At 40.1% G+C, this 21,749-nt stretch overlaps 2 protein-coding genes across 2 annotated transcripts in view; one reads left to right on the top strand and one right to left on the bottom strand.

Moving 5' to 3' along the window:
• The window catches only part of LOC144958280 (uncharacterized), a 25,209-nt gene extending 12,521 nt beyond the window's left edge, over positions 1–12,688 (top strand). The window contains 3 exon segments of the mRNA XM_078890151.1: positions 5,501–6,555; positions 6,557–6,717; positions 11,711–12,688. Coding sequence (XP_078746277.1) covers positions 5,501–6,555; positions 6,557–6,717; positions 11,711–12,485 — 1,991 coding nt within the window. The 3' untranslated portion in view covers positions 12,486–12,688.
• A 2,387-nt stretch (positions 12,689–15,075) lies between these two features.
• On the bottom strand, positions 15,076–16,106 carry LOC144957538 (uncharacterized). Its single transcript, XM_078888885.1, has 2 exons — positions 15,741–16,106; positions 15,076–15,564 (listed from the first exon to the last, which is right to left on the bottom strand). The coding sequence occupies exons 1-2, from the start codon at positions 16,104–16,106 to the stop codon at positions 15,076–15,078; spliced, it is 855 nt and encodes a 284-aa protein (XP_078745011.1).
• Between the last annotated feature and the right edge of the window lie 5,643 nt (positions 16,107–21,749).

Below are 21,749 nucleotides of genomic sequence, written 5' to 3' on the forward strand. Positions count from 1 at the left end.
CGCCAAACAACAGAGCATTACAATAATCCAATTTCGATAGTACGAGGGACACAACCAGGTGCTTGGTCACATCCTCAGATATGAACCGTCTAATGGAAGCAATCTTTTTTAGTTGGAAAAAGAGAGATCTAACCAAATTATTAACCTGATGCTCCATCGACAGTCCAGAGTCTAAGAATGTGCCAAGGTTTTTCACTTTGTCAACAATTTGAATAGAGGCATCCCCAACTTCAAATCTGTTTCACTTTTCCACTTCCTGTTCCCCACATACAGCACCTCCGTCTTATCATCATTCAGTTTCAGTCTGTTCTCATTCATCCATTTCTTAACACTTTGGATACAATTTTTACTATTGGCTGATACTTCTTGTAAATTTCTCATATTGGAAACGCAGTACAATTGCGTATCATCAGCGTATTGATGGTAAGACAGACCAAAACTTCTGATGATTTTAGACAGAGGGCCAACGTACAAAACAAAAAGAACGGGTCCAAGTACTGAACCCTGGGGAACCCCACAATCAAGAAAGATTTCCTCCGATCTATATTCATCCACCGTAATAATCTGTTTACGATTAAACAAATATGACCTAAACCAATCAAGCGCTGCACCAGACACGCCATAAGTAATTTCAAGACGTTTGAGAAGAAGATTGTGATCAATAGTATCAAAAGCAGACGATAGGTCAAGCAAATTCAGCAAAGAACATGAACCATTGTCTATAACAGAGAGGAGATCATTAACACAACCCTAACAAGTGCGGTTTCCGTCGAATGATGTTGCCTATAAGCAGACTGAAATTTTTCTTCAAGACAATTATTTTTAAGATGAGACAGTAATTGTTTCAAAACAAGCTTTTCTAAGATCTTAGAGAGAAAAGGAAGATTAGAGACAGGGCGATAGTTTTTTAAGTTCTCTTTATCGAGATCAGGTTTTTTCAAAAGGGGTTTGACATGAGCAACTTTGTAAATGTCTGGTACAGCACCTGACTGCAACGAATTATTAACAATACATGTAAATGGTGTTAAAATTACATCAATGCATTTTTTTAAAATGGCAGTATTTAAGGGGTCTAAATCACAACTTTTAGTTGGAGACGACATAATGCAATCACGTAAGTCAGCTTCAGTAATCTTTGAAAAATGTGTTAACGAATCACCATGAAACTTGTCAAATAACATGTTCAAATGGTACAAAGGGCTAAACAAGCCTAAAAATGTTTGAGTAAAACGTGGGTTTACTGTCATATATGTCCGTAGTGTCATACTACGTGAACGTTATACAGTGATGCAACTCCGGTCTGATGAAAAAAATTCCGGGCAACTTCCGTCTAATTCCGGTGAGGTCAATTTGCTCCAAGGATACCCCCCTTCCAACCACCACATCATCATCATTGCCACTAGTATTACAACCATCATCACTACCACTACTACTGCAACCACCACCACCACATCGTCATCACTACTACTACTACTGCAACCACCACCACCACATCATCATTACTACCACTAAAACAACTACCATCACCATTACAACCAACACCACATCATCCTCACTACCACTACTACTACAACCACCACCACCACATCATCATCACTACCACCACTACTACAACCACCACAACCACATCGTCATCACTACTACTACTGCAACCACCACCACCACATCATCATCACTGCAGCTACCACTACCACATCATCATCACTACCACTACTACTACAGCCACCAGCATCACATCATCACTACCACTACTACTACAACCATCACCAGCACCACACCATCGGCATTACCACTACTACTACAACCACCACCACCACCACACCATCGGCATTACCACTACTACTACAACCACCACCACCACATCATCATTACCACTACTACTACAACCACCACCACCACATCATCACTACCACTACTACTACAACTACCTCCACCACATCATCATTACCACTACTACTACAACCACCACCACCACATCATCACTACCACTACTACTACAACCACCACCACCACATCATCATTACCACTACTACTACAACCACCATCATCACTACCACCACTACTGCAACCACCACCACCACATCATCATCACTGCAACTACCACTACTACTACAACCACCACTATCACATCATCATCACAACCACAACTACTACAACCACCACATCATCACTACCACTACTACTACTACAACCACCACCACCTACACATCATCATTAGCACTACTACTACAACCACCACCACCACATCATCATTACCACTACTAGTACAACCACCATCACCACATTATCATCACTACCTCTAATACTACTACAACCACAACCACATCATCATCATCACTACACTAAAACCACCACTACCACATCATCATCACTACTACCATTTGTACTACAACCACCATCACCACCACATCATCACTACCACCACTACTACAACCACCACCACATCTTCATCACTACCACTACTACTACAACAACAACCACTATCACATCTTCATTATTACTACAACCACTAACACCACATCATCCTCACTACCACCAGTACTACAATCTCTACCATTAGGTTTTGGCGCTTTACTCCATTTAAAATAAGGAAACTTTGGGATTGTATTTGGCAATGTGTTTATGTATAATAATATAATTCTAATCAGTTATCTATTTAGAACTATACAATATGTAAACACAATACCAAATACCATTCCAATTCCTTTTTCTTGTGTGCATTTCAGCATTGAAATTCCTACGAGTGGTGACTGAAACTCCTGTGAGCCAAATTTAAAGTTGGTGTCTCTGGTTATAAATATAGACTCACGAATATTTTATGTAACATAATTATAATACTAACGCCCAGATAGCATGAAGCAAACAGATGATAGGTACTCCAGCCTCATGAATTACCAGACTGAACTAGATAAAGAATGATATTGTTATGTATGATCAAATTACATGTAACTTAGTCATAATGATACCATGCATATCAACATCATATGTATACGAATAGAGGTAAGAGAGTAGACAGATAATGTTGTTGATACATAATATGTAGGTCAGAAAGAATTTGAAGAAAATTAAATCAGTGTATTCCACTCACCCCTTATTTTGAATATCACACCACTGAACAGGATAAAACCATGTTCTTTCTTGGAAATTATTTTTTGTGGAAGGGAGTGTTTCGTTGTAAGATGTGTGTTTTATACGGTTCAAGCAACCAGGGTTCCATTCTCATGTGTCTTTGTTTTACAATGATGATGAAAGGGTTGGTGATGGGCGTGTCTTCCTGATGTCTAACGCCTAGACAATTTTTATTGTCCACTGCTAGGTGGACATGGTTTTACTGTCATATATATGCATAGTGCAGTGTCATATTAGGCTAGGAAATTAAAGAGCAGGCACCGGTGTAAGATAAAGAACTGAACAAGTGTGTATGAAAGGTGCAAAGGTGACACATCGAGAAAGAAAAATACAAGAAAAAGAATATCCCAAAAAATCAGTCGACCTCGACTGGGGATCGAACCTGAGACTTCTGATTACCAGTCAGACGTGCTAATGGTAGCAGGCCTGACCGGTAATCAGAAGGTCTGAGGCTCAATCCCCAGTCGAGGTCAACTGACTTTTTGGGATGGTTTTTTTTCTTGCATTTTTCTTTCTCGATTTGTCACTTTTGGCACCTTTCATACACACTTGTTCAGTTCTTCACATTAGGCTATCGAGAAAATTGCGTGAGCCCAATTAACATTTGACTGCTGTCATCGTAATGGACAGTTATATGCCATGTCGATATTCCACTTGTGACAGCCTGGCAGGAGAACTCTTTGTGCAGCATTCTAAATATGTCAACTATTTTCCCTACCATCCATAACCATGAGGCCAGATAATGCAGATCTGCTAACCATCCCTGAATGTCTGGACAGTCCTGGATGGGGTTCCTGACCTCCCATAGTGGGCAGGGAGGTACTAACTGTGTCTTCTATCCCCCTATGTCTGTTTTCCAACATGCTTTCTGTCTTTGTCTGGGAATGAGATTTCCTGACCCTGGCCGGATGCCCTTCCTGAGAGGGAAACAGTCAAATGTATTGTTAGTTTTGGTAGATGATATTTTTTCCTTGTAAATCATCTCTCTGATATGTAATGCATTATGTTTTGTTTACATATTATATTTGTAAACTTTTGAGTGTATTCCTCTTAGGGGGGACCTGTGCTTGTGTCTGGATGAGACTTTTAGGTGATCTCAAACTAAGTACTTTGATAGTGTGCTCTTGGAATCTACATCTGTTTCCTATTTGACCCAGTTCCCATTTGTCCTACCTTTTCTTGGGTGCTTTAATTGTAATTCTATCTTTTTACTATCCCATTTTCTTCCTTTTTACTGGCGTTGATATGACTTTAATGTGTTGCAAGCTCCGTAAAACCCTTAAAAACAAAAACAAACATTCGGACAGTCCCAGATTTCAATTTGGAGGAAAAAAATTTTAAAATAAAAAAGTAATTGCAATTTTTTCCTACGACGTCGAATCAATAAATGATGAGGCTTTATCAAGTTCAAGCCGCCATATTGAGAAACATGATGTACGAGTATTGGTAGTCAGTTTTTGCCATTCAGTACCCTCACCAACATAGGAGGCTCTCCTGATCCAGTCTCTGGGGTGCACTAACTAATTAATCTTAACAACAACACCATATTAACTTAAATATAAAAAATAACAAGAATAGAAATAACAATAAATTTCTCTTCATTTCACTAAAATCACAACCAACACTACTACTACTACTACTACTACTACTACTACTACTACTACTACTACTACTACTACTACTACTACTACTACTACTTATACTGCTACTCTCTACTACTGCTGCTGCTGCTGCTACTACTGTGCTGCTGCTGCTCTACTACTACTGCTAGCTGCTACTACTGCTGCTCTACTACTACTACTACTACTACTACTACTACTACTACTATACTATACTCTTCTTCTATCTCTTCTTCTTCTTCTTCTTTCTTCTTCTTCTTTCTTCTTCTTCTTCTTCTTCTTCTTCTTCTTCTTCTTCTTCTTCTTCTTCTTCTTCTTCTTCTTCTTCTTCTTCTTCTTCTTCTTCATTTGGGCAGCCAATTCCATCATGCTGGCTACAAGCGCTGCACCATGTTGTATTTGCTCAGAGTGGTCAGGACTTGGTGCTGTCACTAATTGTAAAGTTCTTTGAGCACGTTTAGTGGATATTGCACTATATAGTATTCAAGTTGTTATTATTCTTGTTTGTGATATTTTTATTCAGACTTGTAAATCCTCTGACTATAATCAGAATTTCGACTCACCAGTTTTGGTCAACAATCCGTCCACCAACTTTCTTAAGATGGTATGAATAGGTTAAAAATCAATCTTCTATGTTAGTTATAACTTTGATACACGATCATGTAATTCTTTCATCTGGGATAATTTATCACTTCAGTAGATTTCTAAGCGGTTGGTTTGAGGAGGTAAGAATACTCTTATCTATTTTACAGACAACAACGATGTTGACAGCTGTGACCAATCTTTGAATGATGGACTTTATGAAGACATCCAAATTGAAATTGACGTAGATGAAACTGCAGACAGTTGTGTGGAATGGCACAAGCCTGTCACTGATTTCCAGAACAATCATGGTACAACTTTTGAACATCTTTCCACAAATCACAATAGACCAGACCAAAGATTTGACTTCAGTGAAATAGACAAGCTACAAGTTGATGCAAAATCTCAAAACACTACAACTTCCCAGTTGCAAAATCACTCAAGAATCCAAACTGGAGAATGGCCATATAAATGTGTGACCTGTGGAAAAGCATTTACTCGGAATTCACATTTACAAGTACACGTTAGAACTCATACAGGAGAAAGGCCATATAAATGTGTCACTTGCGGAAAGGCATTTACTGGGAAAACAGATTTACAACGACACATCAGAACTCATACAGGAGAAAGGCCATATAAATGTGTGACCTGTGGAAAGGCATTTACTAAGAATTCACATTTACAAGTACACGTTAGAACTCATACAGGAGAAAGACCATTTAATTGCATGACTTGTGGAAGGGCATTTACTAAGAAGTCACATTTACAAGTACACGTTAGAACTCATACGGGAGAAAGGCCATATAAATGTGTCACTTGTGGAAAGGCGTTTACTCAGAATTCAGATTTACAAGTACATGTTAGAACTCATACAGAAGAAAAGCAATTTAAATGTGTCGCTTGCAGTCAGGGATTTACTAGGAATTCAGATTTACAACGACACATCAGAACTCATACAGGAGAAAGGCCATATAAATGTGTGACCTGTGGAAAGGCATTTACTAAGAAGTCACATTTACAAGTACACGTTAGAATTCATACAAGAGAAAAGCCATATAAATGTGTGACATGTGGAAAGGCATTTACTAGGAATTCAGATTTAGGACGACACATCAGAACTCATACAGGAGAAAAACCATTTAAATGTGTGACTTGTGGAAAGTTATTTAATCAGAATTCAATTTTACAACGTCACATCAGAACTCATTCTGGAGGAAAACCATATAAATCATAATAAATGTGTGACTTGTGGAAGAGCATTTACTCGGAATTTAAATTTGCAATGTCACATCAAAACGCACACAGGAGAAAAACCATATAAATGTGTGACTTGTGGAAAGGCATTTACTCGGAATTCAGATTTACGAGTACACATTAGAACTCATGCATTAGAAGAACCATTTTAATGTGTGACTTGTGGAAAGACATATATAGATAGAATGCGCTTGGCCAAGGAGTTCACAACATTGCCATCCGGAAGTATAACGGACCAACACACAAACTCTGTGTAACCATGAACTTTTATAGTCTGGTTAATACAGTTTAGTGAGAACAACTCACAAACGCGGATGGCAAAAACAATAACAAAGGCCTGAGTGACGTCATCTGCATACTATCTATAGAGAAACATGCTTTGATAAGACAAACACATTGGAAAACCTCTCACCATTGTCATTCATTAGGCCCAGACCATGATGACCTATGACCTCCACATAGCCCAAGTTGTCAATGACCACCTTTACATTCATAAAACCTTTGATGCTGTTACATTAATAAACAAATCAATATGAACATTTAAAGTGTGCATGTCCACAGATTTACCATTGTCAATGCGCTTCACAATCTTTCATTTTTTCTCAAGCAGGGAATGTGGAGCAATTTTTCCATTGCATACAGTACCAGTTGCTCCGCCGGAAAAAAACCAAATGACAATTTTTCATTTTGTTTCACGGCCTATTGAATTGGTAAAATTCTAAGAAAATATTCCGGGAAATGGGGATCTTTGCTCATGTTATATTTATATTGAAAAAGCTTTGGCTTCAGGGGGATGTTGTTGCCCTGACTCCAAATCAGGCTCCGCCCTAGACCCGGACCCAAACGCCTGCAGATTTCTGTCCGCGCAGTTTTTCGCATCGCAAATTTCACCCTTGACCGCAAAAAGCCGCAAATTTTTATTTGGCCACAAAAAGCCGCAATTTTTTGCGTTTTTAAGGCTAAATTGACGATTTTTTGTTTTTAAAAAACCCCAAAAGCTGTGAAAAATTGTGAAAAGACGGCGACTTTCAATGCTAGCATCCAAAATTGGCACTAAATAACGGACAAACATGATTTTTCATGATTTTTTCCATGTTTTTCATTCAAAAACCCATTAGGCCTATATTGAAATATAAAGCAATAATAATAATGCTCAAAATTGGATAGTAAGTAGAGAATACAAATTTAATGTGCCCCCATTGGAAAATGGATTTTGTTTCTCTTTCCTTGTGAATAGTTATTTTGTTCCTCTCCTTAATTAGTTTTTCAAATTTTGAATTTTTTATGCGATTGTTCACTTTGATTTCCCAAATTCTAAGAAGCTAAATAGTTAATAAAATATTTTGATTACTTCCGTCTTTTTTTTAACTTACTGACTTACTATGGCTATTATTATTATTATAATATTATTTCAAACCATTCAAAATGTAAATAAATTCATGTTGACATGTTGTGGCATCAATATTCTACAAAATGCCCTATTTATGCCAATTTTTTACCGTACATGTTTTAATTGTTTGATTTTTGTAAAACTAGCGGCAAATTTTGCAATTTTGATGGCAAATTTTACCATTTTTTATGGCAAATTTTGGCGTTTGAAATGGCAAAAAAACGCGGGGACAGAGATTTTTTCAGGGGGCAGATGCAGACCTGAAGATATTGTAGCCTGCTTTATAAAATTAAAAATCAAAACAAAGCAACACTTTCTGACCTTTTATTTGAATAACATTGTAGGCCTTTAACATGTGGAAAGGATAATTCATTAAATGTTTACAAAAAGTAAATTTATGTCTAATGATAAGAATGGATTTAAAGTAGAAATAGTAATATATTACATTATTCTAATACAAAATTATGTTCCTGTTATTTTTACACTTTGCTCGTGTTTGATCGATAGACCGAGAAATTTCCTCCCTTTTGACAAATTGCTATTATCATCACTGAATGAAAAACACTCACCATCCCCCTTTTACTCTTCACCACCTCCATCCCCCTTTTACCAGGCCTGTAAATCTTCCGACAATTGGCGGATTTCCGACATTACGATTTTGCCTGATATATTCTGTTAAGGGCTGACATTTTAAAAAAATTATTTTTTTAAAGTTTTAAAGTAAAAATAATATTCGTAACAGCAAAAGACAGAACCAACAAAAAAAAAATAAAAAAATAAAAGAGTTTTATTTCGTGTCTCGAAAAAAGTCATGTTTTTATTCCGTTTTGAATGCCGACATAAAAAAAAGCAAAAAATAATTTTTATTTGTCGAGTCAAAGACAGAATAAACTACTCAGCTAGGTATATTATCATTCCACCTACACACTCTGCTAGACTGTCTTCTGTGCCACAGACAGGAGAGGGGTGACCATCGAACACATGCGTAGTCAGTAATCAACTAACACGCGCAGCGTTTATGGGATCGGGTTGTTCTCTCTATTTTGCTACAGATACACACGCATTTTTCTGGTTGAGAATTGTCCTCCCTACAATTTGTTTGTTTCCGTTTGAAACAAAACCAGAAAAAAATAATGCGAAATATATACTTTTCTTTGAAAGGTGATTGACCGATCTCAGTGGAAGTTTTCTTTCCTTACGACTGTGATTGTTTAAATTTTTCTCTTTTCCCTCCTTCACACACGACCGCTCCTCCTCCTCCTCCTCCTCCTCCTCCTCCTCCTTCTTATGGGTGAAAATTCGCCAGCATATGCCGGAAACTCCGGTTTATTAGTAAATGTAATAATTGCCTTCCGGCATTTTGACTCTTCTGCCGGCTTTATCATTATTACACCACCGGAACGTTAACATTTAATAGACTATTTAATTTTCTTTCAAAGGTGACAATTAAACACACGTGTCACTTTTCTGTCATACATTTGATCTGCTGATGCGTCACATTTTGTACTACTATGTTATTTATCTTTTCAGTTGGTTATTAAACGCTGGTTTTCACTAAAACCTTTCACACCATTTTTGAAGATTTGGATTGAATTATGCATATAAGCTTATTTTATACATCAAATAGTCTCAGATCTCAATTAAGCTTCTACTACTTCTTGTTAAATAGAACTTTTATACATCAAATAGTCTCAGATCTCAATTAAGCTTCTACTTCTTGTTAAATAGAACTTGTCAAGTGAAAATAAAATAGAACCAACATCTTTGACAATGAAGCCTTCAATCAAGGACTGTATTGCCAATAAACATAAATGAGTCATTTCCCTTTATAATACAACTGAAAATACTTTATTTTGATTGTTTACATTTATAATATTTTTGTCTTTAATATTTTGTATGAGTCTAATTTTAAAAATTATTATTATTAAATAGGGAGCTGTAAGAACGCTGTAGGTTTTTAAAAATTTTTAGGGTATTCAACTTGTATATCACATAGGTGGGTATTTCCCATATTTGAACCAAATGTTGTAGTAGTAGTAGTAGTAGTAGTAGTAGTAGTAATGGTAGTCATCACTGCTACAACCACCATCACAGAGATTGACACTGCCACAACTACTACCACCACATCATCATCATTATCACCCCGACCACTAGAGCATCATCACTACAACAACGTACACTAACATCACAAAACAAGTACCATGGTTAAGGTCTCTTGATCACTTCTTTGGGGTGTTTCGAATCGTAACAGCCTTTGTATTGCATTTCTAAGCCTTTTACCATACAAATTTAAAGTGATGGCTTATCTTGGTGTCTCCATAAACCGGGTAATACTGTAATCATTAGAGATTGTTGCGAATGAGTGTTTAAATGACGAGATCATTTATTTTGCTTAAAAAAAAAACACATATGGGGTCATAGAAATTAATGTACTTTTCACTCTGGGAAGGTTGGCACTCAACCGGCGAGTCATAGATCGCAAAGAATTAAAGTAGCATCTTTTTCAGGCAAACCAGCTTCACCGGTCTGTCTTTCAGGCAAATTGATCCCCGTTAACTTTCACCCATCTTCTTCTTCTTCTTCTTCTTCTTCTTCTTCTTCTTCTTCTTCTTCTTCTTCTTCTTCTTCTTCTTCTTCTTCTTCTTCTTCTTCTTCTTCTTCTTCTTCTTCCTTCTTCTTCTTCTTCTTCTTCTTCTTCTTCTTCTTCTTCTTCTTCTTCTTCTTCTTCTTCTTCTTCTTCTATAAGAATAAATCCAAATAAATGAAAGAATCAGCTTAAAAATTTAACATAAACAGGAGTGAAGATAAAGCAGCTTCTCGTGTCAAGCACTAGTTACACATCCTTCAAAAAGGTAGAGATTATTCTCTTCCTTTCATTTTACAACTAACTCAGACCTGGGACCAGAAATGTGTGGACTCTTTCATATATTGGTTTTTTAAAAATTTGGTATGGACCTCCTTATTGTATTATAAATGAGTTGGAGAAAGTGAAATAAATTAACTAGTTAATTGACGTGTCATATCTGTGTTGTGTTTATTAATTAATCTATATTTTTGTCCTGTTGGTCTATTCTTGCGTGTTCAATTTTTTTCACCAGCCATTTACAGGCCTGTTTTACTCTTCACCTCTTCCATCCCTCTTTAACTCTTCACCTCCTCCTCCATCCCCCTTTTACTCTTCACCTCCTCCATCCCCCTTTTACTCTTCACCTCCTCCTCCATCCCCCTTTTACTCTTCACCTCCTCCTCCATCTCCCTTTTACAAGTTTTCGACAACAATCAATCCACCAACTTTCTTAAGATGTTATAAATAGCTTAAAACTCAATCTTCTGTTAGTTATAATTATAATACACAAACATTTAATTTTTTCATTGGCAATCTTTTATCACTTCAATAGATTTCTAAGTTATTGGTTTGTGGAGGTAAGAATATTCTTATCTATTTTACAGACAACAACAACGAACTTGACAGCTGTGACCAGCCTTTGAATGATGGACTTCATGAAGACATCCAAATTGAAATGGACGTGGGTGAAAGTACAGACAGTTGTGTGGAATGGCAAGAGCCTGGCACTTATTTCCAGAACCATCATGATACAAATTTGGAACATCTTTCCACAAATCACATTAGACCAGACCAAAGATTTGACTTCAGTGAAATAGACAAGCCCCAAGTTGATACAAAATCTCAAAACACTACAACTTCCCAGTTGCAAAATCACTCAAAAATCCAAACTGGAGAACGGCCATATAAATGTGTGACCTGTGGAAAGGCATTTACTCATAATTCACATTTACAAAAACACACCAGAACTCATGCAGGAGAAAGGCCATATAAATGTGTGACCTGTGGAAAATCATTTACTCAAAATTCACATTTTCAATATCACATTAGAACTCATACTGGAGAAAAACCATATAAATGTGTGACTTGCGGAAAGGCATATACTCGGAATTCAGATTTACGAGTACACATTAGAATTCATAAAGATGAAAAACCATTTAAATGTGTGACTTGTGGAAGAGCATTTACTCGGAATTCACATTTTCAATATCACATCAAAACGCACACAGGAGAAAAACCATATAAATGTGTGACTTGTGCAAAAGCATTTACTCGGAATTCAGATTTACAAGTACACATTAGAATTCACACAGATGAACAACCATTTAAATGTGTGACTTGTGGAAAGGCGTTTAGTGGGAATTCACATTTTCAACGGCACCTCAGAACTCATACAGGAGAAAAACCATTTAAATGTGTGACCTGTGGAAAGGCATTTGCTAGGAATTCAGTTTTACAAGGACACATCAGATCTCATACAGGAGAAAAACCATTTAAATGCGTGACTTGTGGAAAGGCATTTGCTAGGAATTCAGATTTACAGCGACACATCAGAACTCATACTGGAGAAAAACCATTTAAATGTGTGACTTGTGGAAAGGCATTTGCTTGGAATTCACTTTTACAACGACACATCAGAACTCATGCATTAGAAGAACCATTTTAATGTGTGACTTGTGGAAAGACATATATAGAGAAACATGCTTTGATAAGACATAAACATCGGAAAACCTCTCTTCATTGTCATTCATTAGGCCCAGACTATGATGACCTATGACCTCCACATAGCCCAAGTTGTCAATGACCACCTTTACATTCATATAACACTTAATGGTGTTACATTAATAAACAAATCAATATGAATATTTATATTGTTCATGTCCACGGATTTACCATGCTCAATGCGCTTCACAATCTTTCTTTTTTTTTTCCCAAGCAGGCAATGTGGAGCAATTTTTCCATTGCATACAGTACCAGTCAGCTGCTACTGTACAATGATTTATGTACTAACACTTTTACAATACCCGCCACTGTCTATATCCAGGAAAGACTCATTCACATTGAGTTGACAGTGGTAATGTATGTTACTTGTCTTAACCAAGGAGATGGCATCAGGACCAAAATTTTCCACGCTAAACTTAAACTCACTCAGCGAGTTTTTAAAAGAGAGCCAGAACATGGGGGGGGGGGGGGGGAGGATAAAAAGGGGTCGGGGGTAGGAATTGAAGAGTAAACAGGGGATGGGGGAGGAGGTGAAGAGTAAAATAGGAGTGGTGGAGGTTAAGAAAAGGGGATTGGGAGGTGGAGGTGAAGAGTAAAAGGGGGTGGGGATGGAGGAAGGGAAGATAATTTCTTGACTATTTTCCCTTTAATATATATATCTGTAGTAACTACCGTGATTGCCAGAACTCGGTATTCTGGCTGTAGGACTCCATGGCTAGGATGGGTCCAGATGGCCGGTGAATCACGGAATTACTAAGTTAAAACTAGATATTAAAGATAAAGTTAAAGTATAAAAATATAGCTTACCTGAATCTAGTCGTATGGTAGATAGAAGTATCAAGAGAAGGTCTGTAAGTGGTGAGTCTGTAAAGGAGTAGGTGAAGAGATCTGTAAGTGTAGAGTAAATCTGTAAGTGTCCGATAAGAGTTAGAATCAGGTAAGTGTGTCGTAAGTAATCTGGAAAGTGCGTCGTCTGTTGTATCGGAGTAAGTGTAGAGAGTGAAGTGTCCAGAAGTAAGTGTATGTATCGAGAGGTCCACTCAGCTTTATATGAGCCGGGTCAGCTGCGGGACGAGGACATTGAGTAGCGAGAAGGTAGGAATGATCATTGACCAAGGGTCCTACTAACTAAGACCGTATAACAAATTGTTTTACAGTGCTAGAGTATCCCCTAACGAACAATGAATGAGTAAGTGTGTCTTAGCCAGCACCTCGTTGCTGAAAAAGATGACAGTAAGTGATGATTGATACTGTGATCGTTTCTGGAATTGCTTGTATGCGTTAGTCTCACAACAAATGCCACCATTTCATGCGAGGACGGTTCTCGGGTATTACTTTGAGTGTAAAACTAAAGGCAGAGGAGTAATCGTACTTAGCTAGACTTACTTCAGTCAGAAAGAATCTGATTATGAACTCTATTTGATTCTTAAAAAGGAGAGCGGGCTAACAAAAAAGGGGTAAAATAAAATGAGGAAGGCCCTTTCCTGGGGCCAAACAAAAAATAAAGAAGGCCCTTACCTAGGGCTGAAATAAAAGGAAAGCCCTTTCCTGGGGCTGGGCAAAAATAAATCTATTTACACGGTTGCTCGCCCTAGCACCTAGCTGTCTAAGACAGAGCTGTGGAGGGACAGCTCCATCGAGGGCTCTAACCTTCATTCTTTTGTTCTCCTCCCGGAGACCGTGACCTCAGCCGCCTCGGTCCGGAGGGAGGCCAGCTTCTGCCTGGCCCTTCAGCTGATTCCGCAGACTGCGGAAGTCCCCCCGGCGGCGGCGAGATCTGTCTCGGCGGTCGGCTTGCTCTTGGCCCTCCCTCCTATGTCTGCTGAGAGGCCGATCGCGGCTCTGTCGGGTCCGGGTACTCGTTCTGTGGGCCCAACGGGGCGAGCGGGACCGTCTCCTACGGTCACGGGGCCTCCGTACCTGGTTAGAGTTAGATGCGACGGGGGAGGTTCGGGATCTACTCCCAAGTCTCGAGGTGATTGGAGGTGTCCCTGAGCTTCTAGGGGAATTTCTCCAGGGTTGCCTGCGATTCCGAATCGCGTGCTGCGGGTTACGCCCCGGAGGAGAGCGCCTGCCAGCCGCTCTCGGCATTTCTTCTCGGAATCGCAAGAAATCCCGGAAGAGGGTCACATCCCGTGAGAAAGAGGTCATCTGCGGAGATTAAAGAAAAAGATTAGTGAGAACAGGATGGGCAAATGAAAGTGTTCAGTTGCCTCGTTGGTTCCTCGTCAGGTTGACACACCTGCTGTGGAACCAGTCAAAACACCTGTCACACGCAACCATGAGGTCTCCATCGTCTGGCTTTCCACAAGTACAGTAAGTAATCCTGGCCAGACTCGATGGCCTCCCTTTCCTTTCGGATCCAGGCTGGGATAATCCGGTCCCAACATGGTTTCAGGTGGTCATGGTTGACTGTCTTAATCTCCAAGTTCCTAAATTTGACAACGTATGTGGCGGGGGTCAGGACCGTGGAGATGATGGCTGGTCCAGTCCATACAGGTTTCAGCTTACTGGACTTTCCTTTCACATTCGATTTATCCAGGTAATAAACCGCCTGTCCCCTCTTGAAGGAATGGACGTGGGCTTGATGTCGTAGTCCTCTTCGTCCTCTTGAGCTCAGTTCGGAGGGTGGTTCTCGCAGTCTCATGGGCTATCTCTAACCCCCGCTGTAGAGAGTTGACATAATCTTCAGGAGACTGTGGGTTAGTATGTTTCCCTGGTATAACCAATTCCACCGGTGTGCTCAATTCCCTTCCTAACATCAATTTGTTGGGTGTAAAGCCAGTGTGCCGATTCACAGATGAACGAAGAGCTGAGGCGATGAGATGTATGTTGGCATCCCAGTCGTCCTGCTTTTTGTCGACGAAGCTCCTGATAGCTGCCATCAATGTCCTGTCATCATCCTCTCCACTTAGGGGTTGTTCTAGCCTTGTGGATGTGAAGTAAGCGGCACATTGTCTTTGAAGAGCTGGCTTTCGAAGTTTCTTCCTTGGTCGGAGACGATCTGTAGTGGGTAGCCGAATCTGCAGAAGAAGTTGTTAACAGCAGCTCTCTGTCTCTTCAGCCCCTTGAGAAGGTAGCGGTATGCACTCCACCCATTTCGTAAATTGGTCCACCATCATAAGGATGTGCTCATTTCCAGATTTGGAGCGAGGCAGTGGCCCTATGAAGTCAATGTGAACCTTCTCCATGGGGATACCTGCATGGTAAGTTGTGCTGGGTATCTCGCTTTCCTCTGTGGCGTTTTATTCTGATTGCAGACGGGGCATTCCCTTACATATTTCATTATATCAGATGTCATCCTGTACCAAAAGTAGGAAGTAGATATTCTCGCCTTGGTACGTCTGATTCCCTGATGTCCTGAGCTGGGGATATCGTGGCACAGTTTCAGGATGTGGGGTTTTAAAGACGTAGGTATGACAAGGAGGTCTCGTGGGCCTTCGTCTCTTCTGTATAAGGCTCCATCAATCAGGAAGAACAGGTTGCGGTGCACCCAGTAGAACTTTTCTTCCTGGCCGACAGCATCAAGTCCGACATTTCTGAGTCTGCTCCTAATTTCAACCATAATAGCAGGTGGGTCATGTGATGATCATCCGACTGCAGCTTCCTGACATCCTCCATGTCAATGTTGTCAAGGCCAACTTGTGTCGAGTCGTCTTGTCTTACGACTTGTATTTTGTGTCCACCCTCATTTGTAATATTGACCCATTGACAATTGTGTCAGGGGACCTGAGGGGGACAGCACAGCTCACTCCTGACGTCATCCGGGTAGAGTTGTTCAATCCTTTGATCTGTCGCACTTTGCGTCCACCCTCGTTTATGATATTCGACCCAGTGACAATTGTGTCAGGGGATCCGAGGGGGGGATAGTGCAGTTCCTTCCTGGCGTCATTTGGGCGGTGTCGTCCAATCTTCTGAGTCATGTTTTACGTCCGCCCTCATTTATAATATCCAACCCAGTGACAATTGTGTCAGGGGACCCGAGGGGGACGACGTAGTCTACTTCTGATTCAAAGGTTCCCCATCTCTCCTGTGTTCGGGCGCAATATGCGCATCCGCCACAAGGCAATTCTGATAACGCCTTGTGAGGACAGTAGTGTTGGCAAGTGTCCGTCGTGGGAGGTCGAGATAAGGCATCAGCATTCATGTGCAGTGAACCAGAGCGGTGAACTATCCTCATGTTGTATTGACTGAGTTCTTCGATCCATCGGGCCAGTTGGCCCTCAATCCTCTTGAAGTTCATGAGCCAAGTAAGGCAGCGATGATCCGTTAGTACAGTGAATTCGCTGCCTAAGAGGTAGTGACGGAAGTGATTGGTAAAGCGCACAATTGCAAGTAGCTCCTTCCTGGTAGTGCAATAGCGTCGCTGAAGGGGTGTCAGGGTGAAGCTCCCATATGCAATCACCTTCTCTTCCTCTTCTTGGATCTGAATCAACTCGGCTCCGATGGCGAAATCTGAAGCATCAGTATCGAGGATGAAGTGACCTGTCGTAGTGGGAATGGCCAAGATCGGTGGGGAAGTAAGGCGTAGCTTGATCTCCTCAAAGGCTGCCTGCTGCTCATCACCCTAGATGAAAATTTTCTTTCTCAGAAGTCGTGTGAGGGGTTCTGATATTCCGGCAAAATCCTTTACGAAGAAGCGGTGGTAATTAGCTAAGCCCAAAAACTTCTCTATTTCCTTAATGGACGTAGGTGCTGGCCGATCCCGTACAGTGGCAATTGATTTCTCTGTCATAGACAACTGGTTTCTTCCTACCTTCCTTTTAGTTTTTTCCTGAAGAGCACACATTTCCTGGGTTTGAGCTTCAGCCGGAAGGCACGAAATCTGGAGAACACTTCCCTCAAGTTATTGAAGTGGTCCTGGAAGGACTTCCCCAGATGTCGTCCAAGTAGGCCAAGACAGAGTTCCAGTGTAAGTCCTTCAAGACGAGGTCCATTACTCTGCTGTAGGTGCTTCCAGAATTGCAGAGTCCAAATGGCAGCTTGTTGAATTCGAATAAGCCTCTCCTCGTCCTGAATGCGGTTTTTTCCTTGGAGTCAGGGTGGACAGGTGAGTAAGCTGAATTAGCATCTAACTTTGAAATCCACCAATTTCCTTTCAAGGCATCTATACATTCCGACATATTGGGAAGAGGAAAGACATCCTTCTTTGCCACCTGGTTTAGCAGCCTGTAATCCAAACACCATCTGACTCCACCATTGGCCTTGCGAACTAAGACTGGGGCAGCCGCCCAATCGGATATCGAGGGTTGTATTACTCCTGCCGCAAGCATATTGTCCAGAACTTTGTTTTCCTCATTCTCAAAGTGGACGGGGGTTTTCCTTAGGCCAAGCTTGACTGACGGTGCATTCCCGGTGTTAATTGAGTATTGCACCGCAGAAAAGCTGCCCAAGTCGAAGTCCGAATCTGCGAAGACATCCTGAAATTCGACGAGTAGGTCCTTGAGCTTAGCCTGTTCTTCTGGCGGCAGCTCGGTCTTCGCATCGTTCCACATGTCTAGAAGTTTGGATGGGAGAGTGTCCGTCGCTATCCTCCGTACATGAGCCTCATCAGGGGTGGCCCACGAGTCCAGAATGTTCTCTTTTCGAATGAAATGCCATGTGCCTATCACCGTGTCTTTGGGCAAGGTGACCTCTTTTCCAGTAGGGTTAAGCAGGCGCACGGCTGGGTCGTGTGTCGGTCCGTAGACAGCACTGAAGACGACAATGGGCAACTCCTGAGATAGCTCTAACCAAGAAAAGGGTGATTCCACGACGACCTGTGCAGGGTAACTGCAATCTCTGTTGTGCGGGGAATCCTCAACCTCTCCTTCGTCCGTAGAAAGTGGGGGAATAGTATGGTTGGAGACATTTCTAAAAGAGGGCTCGTCCAACTCAAGCGACTCCGTTGTTGGGTTTTGATTGGCGGTGCCGCTAGGGCCTAGGCTCATGATGAGAGGAACTGTACCGTGGACCAGGTCATAAGTCTGTGGTCCATATCTATCTTGACCCTTAATCTTTGAAGAAGGTCAATTCCAAGGAGCATAGAATCTATGATGGGAGCCGTGTAGATGTCTGAGCTAATTATTTGGGTGCCTAACCTGATGTCGACCGGGCCTATCCTCTTAGCTTCGAATGTCTGACCTTTTCCTGCGGTGAACATCTTCACAGTCCTAAGACACTGGGGTTTGTCAGGCAGGTTATCAAATGTCTGCTCAGAGATGATGGTGGCTCCAGCGGCTGTATCCACTACGGCTTCCACCGGATGTTTGTTAATGGAGCACGTACAGGGGCCGTAAGTTCTGGGTTGGCAGCCCGATCCAGTAGGTGGGGCAGCAGTGGGCTGGTTAAGCTGTCCCATTGGAGTTTTCCTGGATCGCCGACGAATTCTGGTCGCATTGTCTGCTGAAGTGACCTGTATTCCCGCAGTTGTAGCATCGCATGGGAGATGGGGACCTGGGCGACCTAGGGGGAGGATCTCTCTTCACTGGCAGCCTAGAAAGTATTAGGTCCAATTTTTCCACCATCTTCAGCATATAGTGCTCCAACCTAGATTCCTTCTGGGACGTGCTCGTCCCTTGCTCCTGTTTGGGGTGCAGGTTCTTCGTCATAGGGGAACGGGGGATGGTCTCTTTTTTGACAGCTCTAATCGCCTCTCCAATCCTGGATGGGCTGTCGTCGGAACTCTCCTCCGATTCTTCCATGTATTGCTTGACAGTACGGATGGAATGACTCTGGTGATCTCTCCTTCGTTCCTGGAGGGCTCCAATAGTTTTCTTTTTATAATAATAATAATAATAATAATAATAATAATAATAATAATAATAATAATAATAATAATAATAATAATAATAATATTAATAATAATAATACTTTATTGGATCCCAAAAAGGAAATTTTTTGTACAGACGTGTTATAATTTACATAATAAGATAAAAATGCAATGGAAATAGGATGTATATATGAAAAAGGAGTAGCTCCATAACCAGAGCTGCGCTTTATAATATGAATAATTTCAACACTGTAAAATAGTTAAAACTGTCACTATAAATTAAAAATTGAAAAGATTGCAAAACAAATAAATTAATAATTTAATATTTACATTTTTTGAAAGTAAAAATGCGAAATAATTATATAAAATGATTATTGCTTGTTGTTATAAAGCCTAATATAATACTGGACGGCAGAAAAGATTTTCGGTGTCTCTCTGTTTTCGTTGAAATAGAGAAAGGGCGACCACTTCCTTCTGACATAATCACTGATGGTCTTAGTGGATGATACTGGTCATTTAATATTTTAGTTATTTTATTTATACAAAATTTCTCGTATAAAAGATCTACATCGTCAACATCATTTATATAGCGTTTAATAGATTTTTTAATATTTGAATTTATTTTGTTCCTTTCCACTGCTAAGCAATTGCCTCCCCAAGCTGTTATACAAAATGACAAAACACTTTCGATTACTGCTCTATAAAATAATGTGCAGAGGGTTTTATCTATTCTAAACTGAGAGAGTTTTGATAAAAAATATGTACGTCTGCACATCTTATGCCTAATTATTTTCAAGTGTTCATCCCACTTGAGCCTGTCATCAATTGTTACACCAAGGTATTTGTAGTGAGGAACTCGCTGGACGAATTGGTCCTTTAATTTTAACGGTTCTATCGGTTCCTTCACTCTCCTAAAGTCAATCACTAGCTCCTTTGTCTTGCTTATGTTAAGCTCTAGGTGGTGGGCATCACACCAAGACACAAATCTATCAATTTCTTGCCTATAAGCCACTTCGTTGCCATTTGTTATGAGGCCTTGAAGAGCGGTGTCATCTGCAAACTTTATCAAAGGTACACTCAGGTTTTGACTTCTACAGTCATTCGTGTATATTGTGAATAATACAGGGGACAATGCACAACATTGAGGAGCACCAGTATTTGTAGTTATACAGGAAGATATGTTTTGTCCTAATTGAACATATTGTGCTCTCTCCGTAAGAAATTCGAGCACCCAAGCAATTATATACTTGTTTAGATTCAGACTAGTCAATTTTTGAACAACCAACTGAGGTTGCATTGTATTGAACGCTGAAGAAAAATCTGCGAAAAGCAATCTGCAATAGCTCTTAGCGTGATCTAGATGCCTGTAGATGTTGTTTGTAAACAGCAAAATGGCATCCTCTACGCCACGTCCTGGTTTGTAAGCAAATTGATGACTATCACTCAATGGCATAAACTGGTTCCTAATTTTAACAAGAACAAGTTTTTCTAAAGATTTCATGACTATTGAAGTCAGTGCAACAGGTCTGAGATCGTTCATAGATTCAAGTTTTTCTTTTTTTGGAACAGGAATAATTTTTGAAGTTTTCCAAATTTCAGGGATCGAAACGCATTGGAGGGACCAGTTAAAAATATGTGTATAAATGGGGGACAGTTGATGGGCACATTCTTTTAATAATTTTCCTTTCAATCCATCCGGCCCAGCAGCCTTCCTCTCGTTTAGTTTCGAAAATACGAATCTCGTTTCTTCTTCACTGACCTCAATAGTCATTTCATCTTCCAAAGCCCTGTCTAATTTATGTTTATCATTTTCAATATCAAATTTGTTTGCTGTGTCAAAACGTGAATAAAATTTATTTAGAGTTTCAATTTCGATATCTTCAGATATAACCGTGGCTTTGGATTATAGTTAACAGCAGTTTTAAGCCCCCGCCACGTGTCCCGTATATCCCCAGAAGAAAAGCATTTTTCAATTTTATTTTTGTACTTGTCTCTACAACTAGATATTACTCTCTTTATCTCTTTTTGTTTTGTTTTCAGATCTTTTTTATTTCTACTAGTAAAGAGAGTTTTCTTTTGGTTCAATAAAAGTTTTAGATCTTTTGTTATCCAAGGCTTGTTGTTAGGATAATATTTTATTTCTTTTTTACAAGACACGAGCTGTTCACAGAATTTTAAATACTCACTCACACAGTCATTCAGCTCATCCACACTATCACATGATTGGATAAAAACAGTCCAGTCAGTGCATTCAAAACAACCACGCAAATCTTCACACACACTTCCGTTCCAGATCTGTACACTTTTCTTTACTGGTTTTACACGTTTAAAAACAGGGCGGTAGGTGGGGAGTAGCAAGAGCATGCAGTGGTCAGATAAACCTAATGGGGCTCGGGGTAAACATTTGTAACTATTTTTAATATTACACAGGAATAAATATAATGTTTTTTTGTCCCT

This window comes from Berghia stephanieae, chromosome 12, assembly GCF_034508935.2.
Source record: "Berghia stephanieae isolate SIO BIC M18660-M18661 chromosome 12, UCSD_Bste_1.3, whole genome shotgun sequence".
Taxonomy (NCBI): domain Eukaryota; kingdom Metazoa; phylum Mollusca; class Gastropoda; order Nudibranchia; family Aeolidiidae; genus Berghia; species Berghia stephanieae.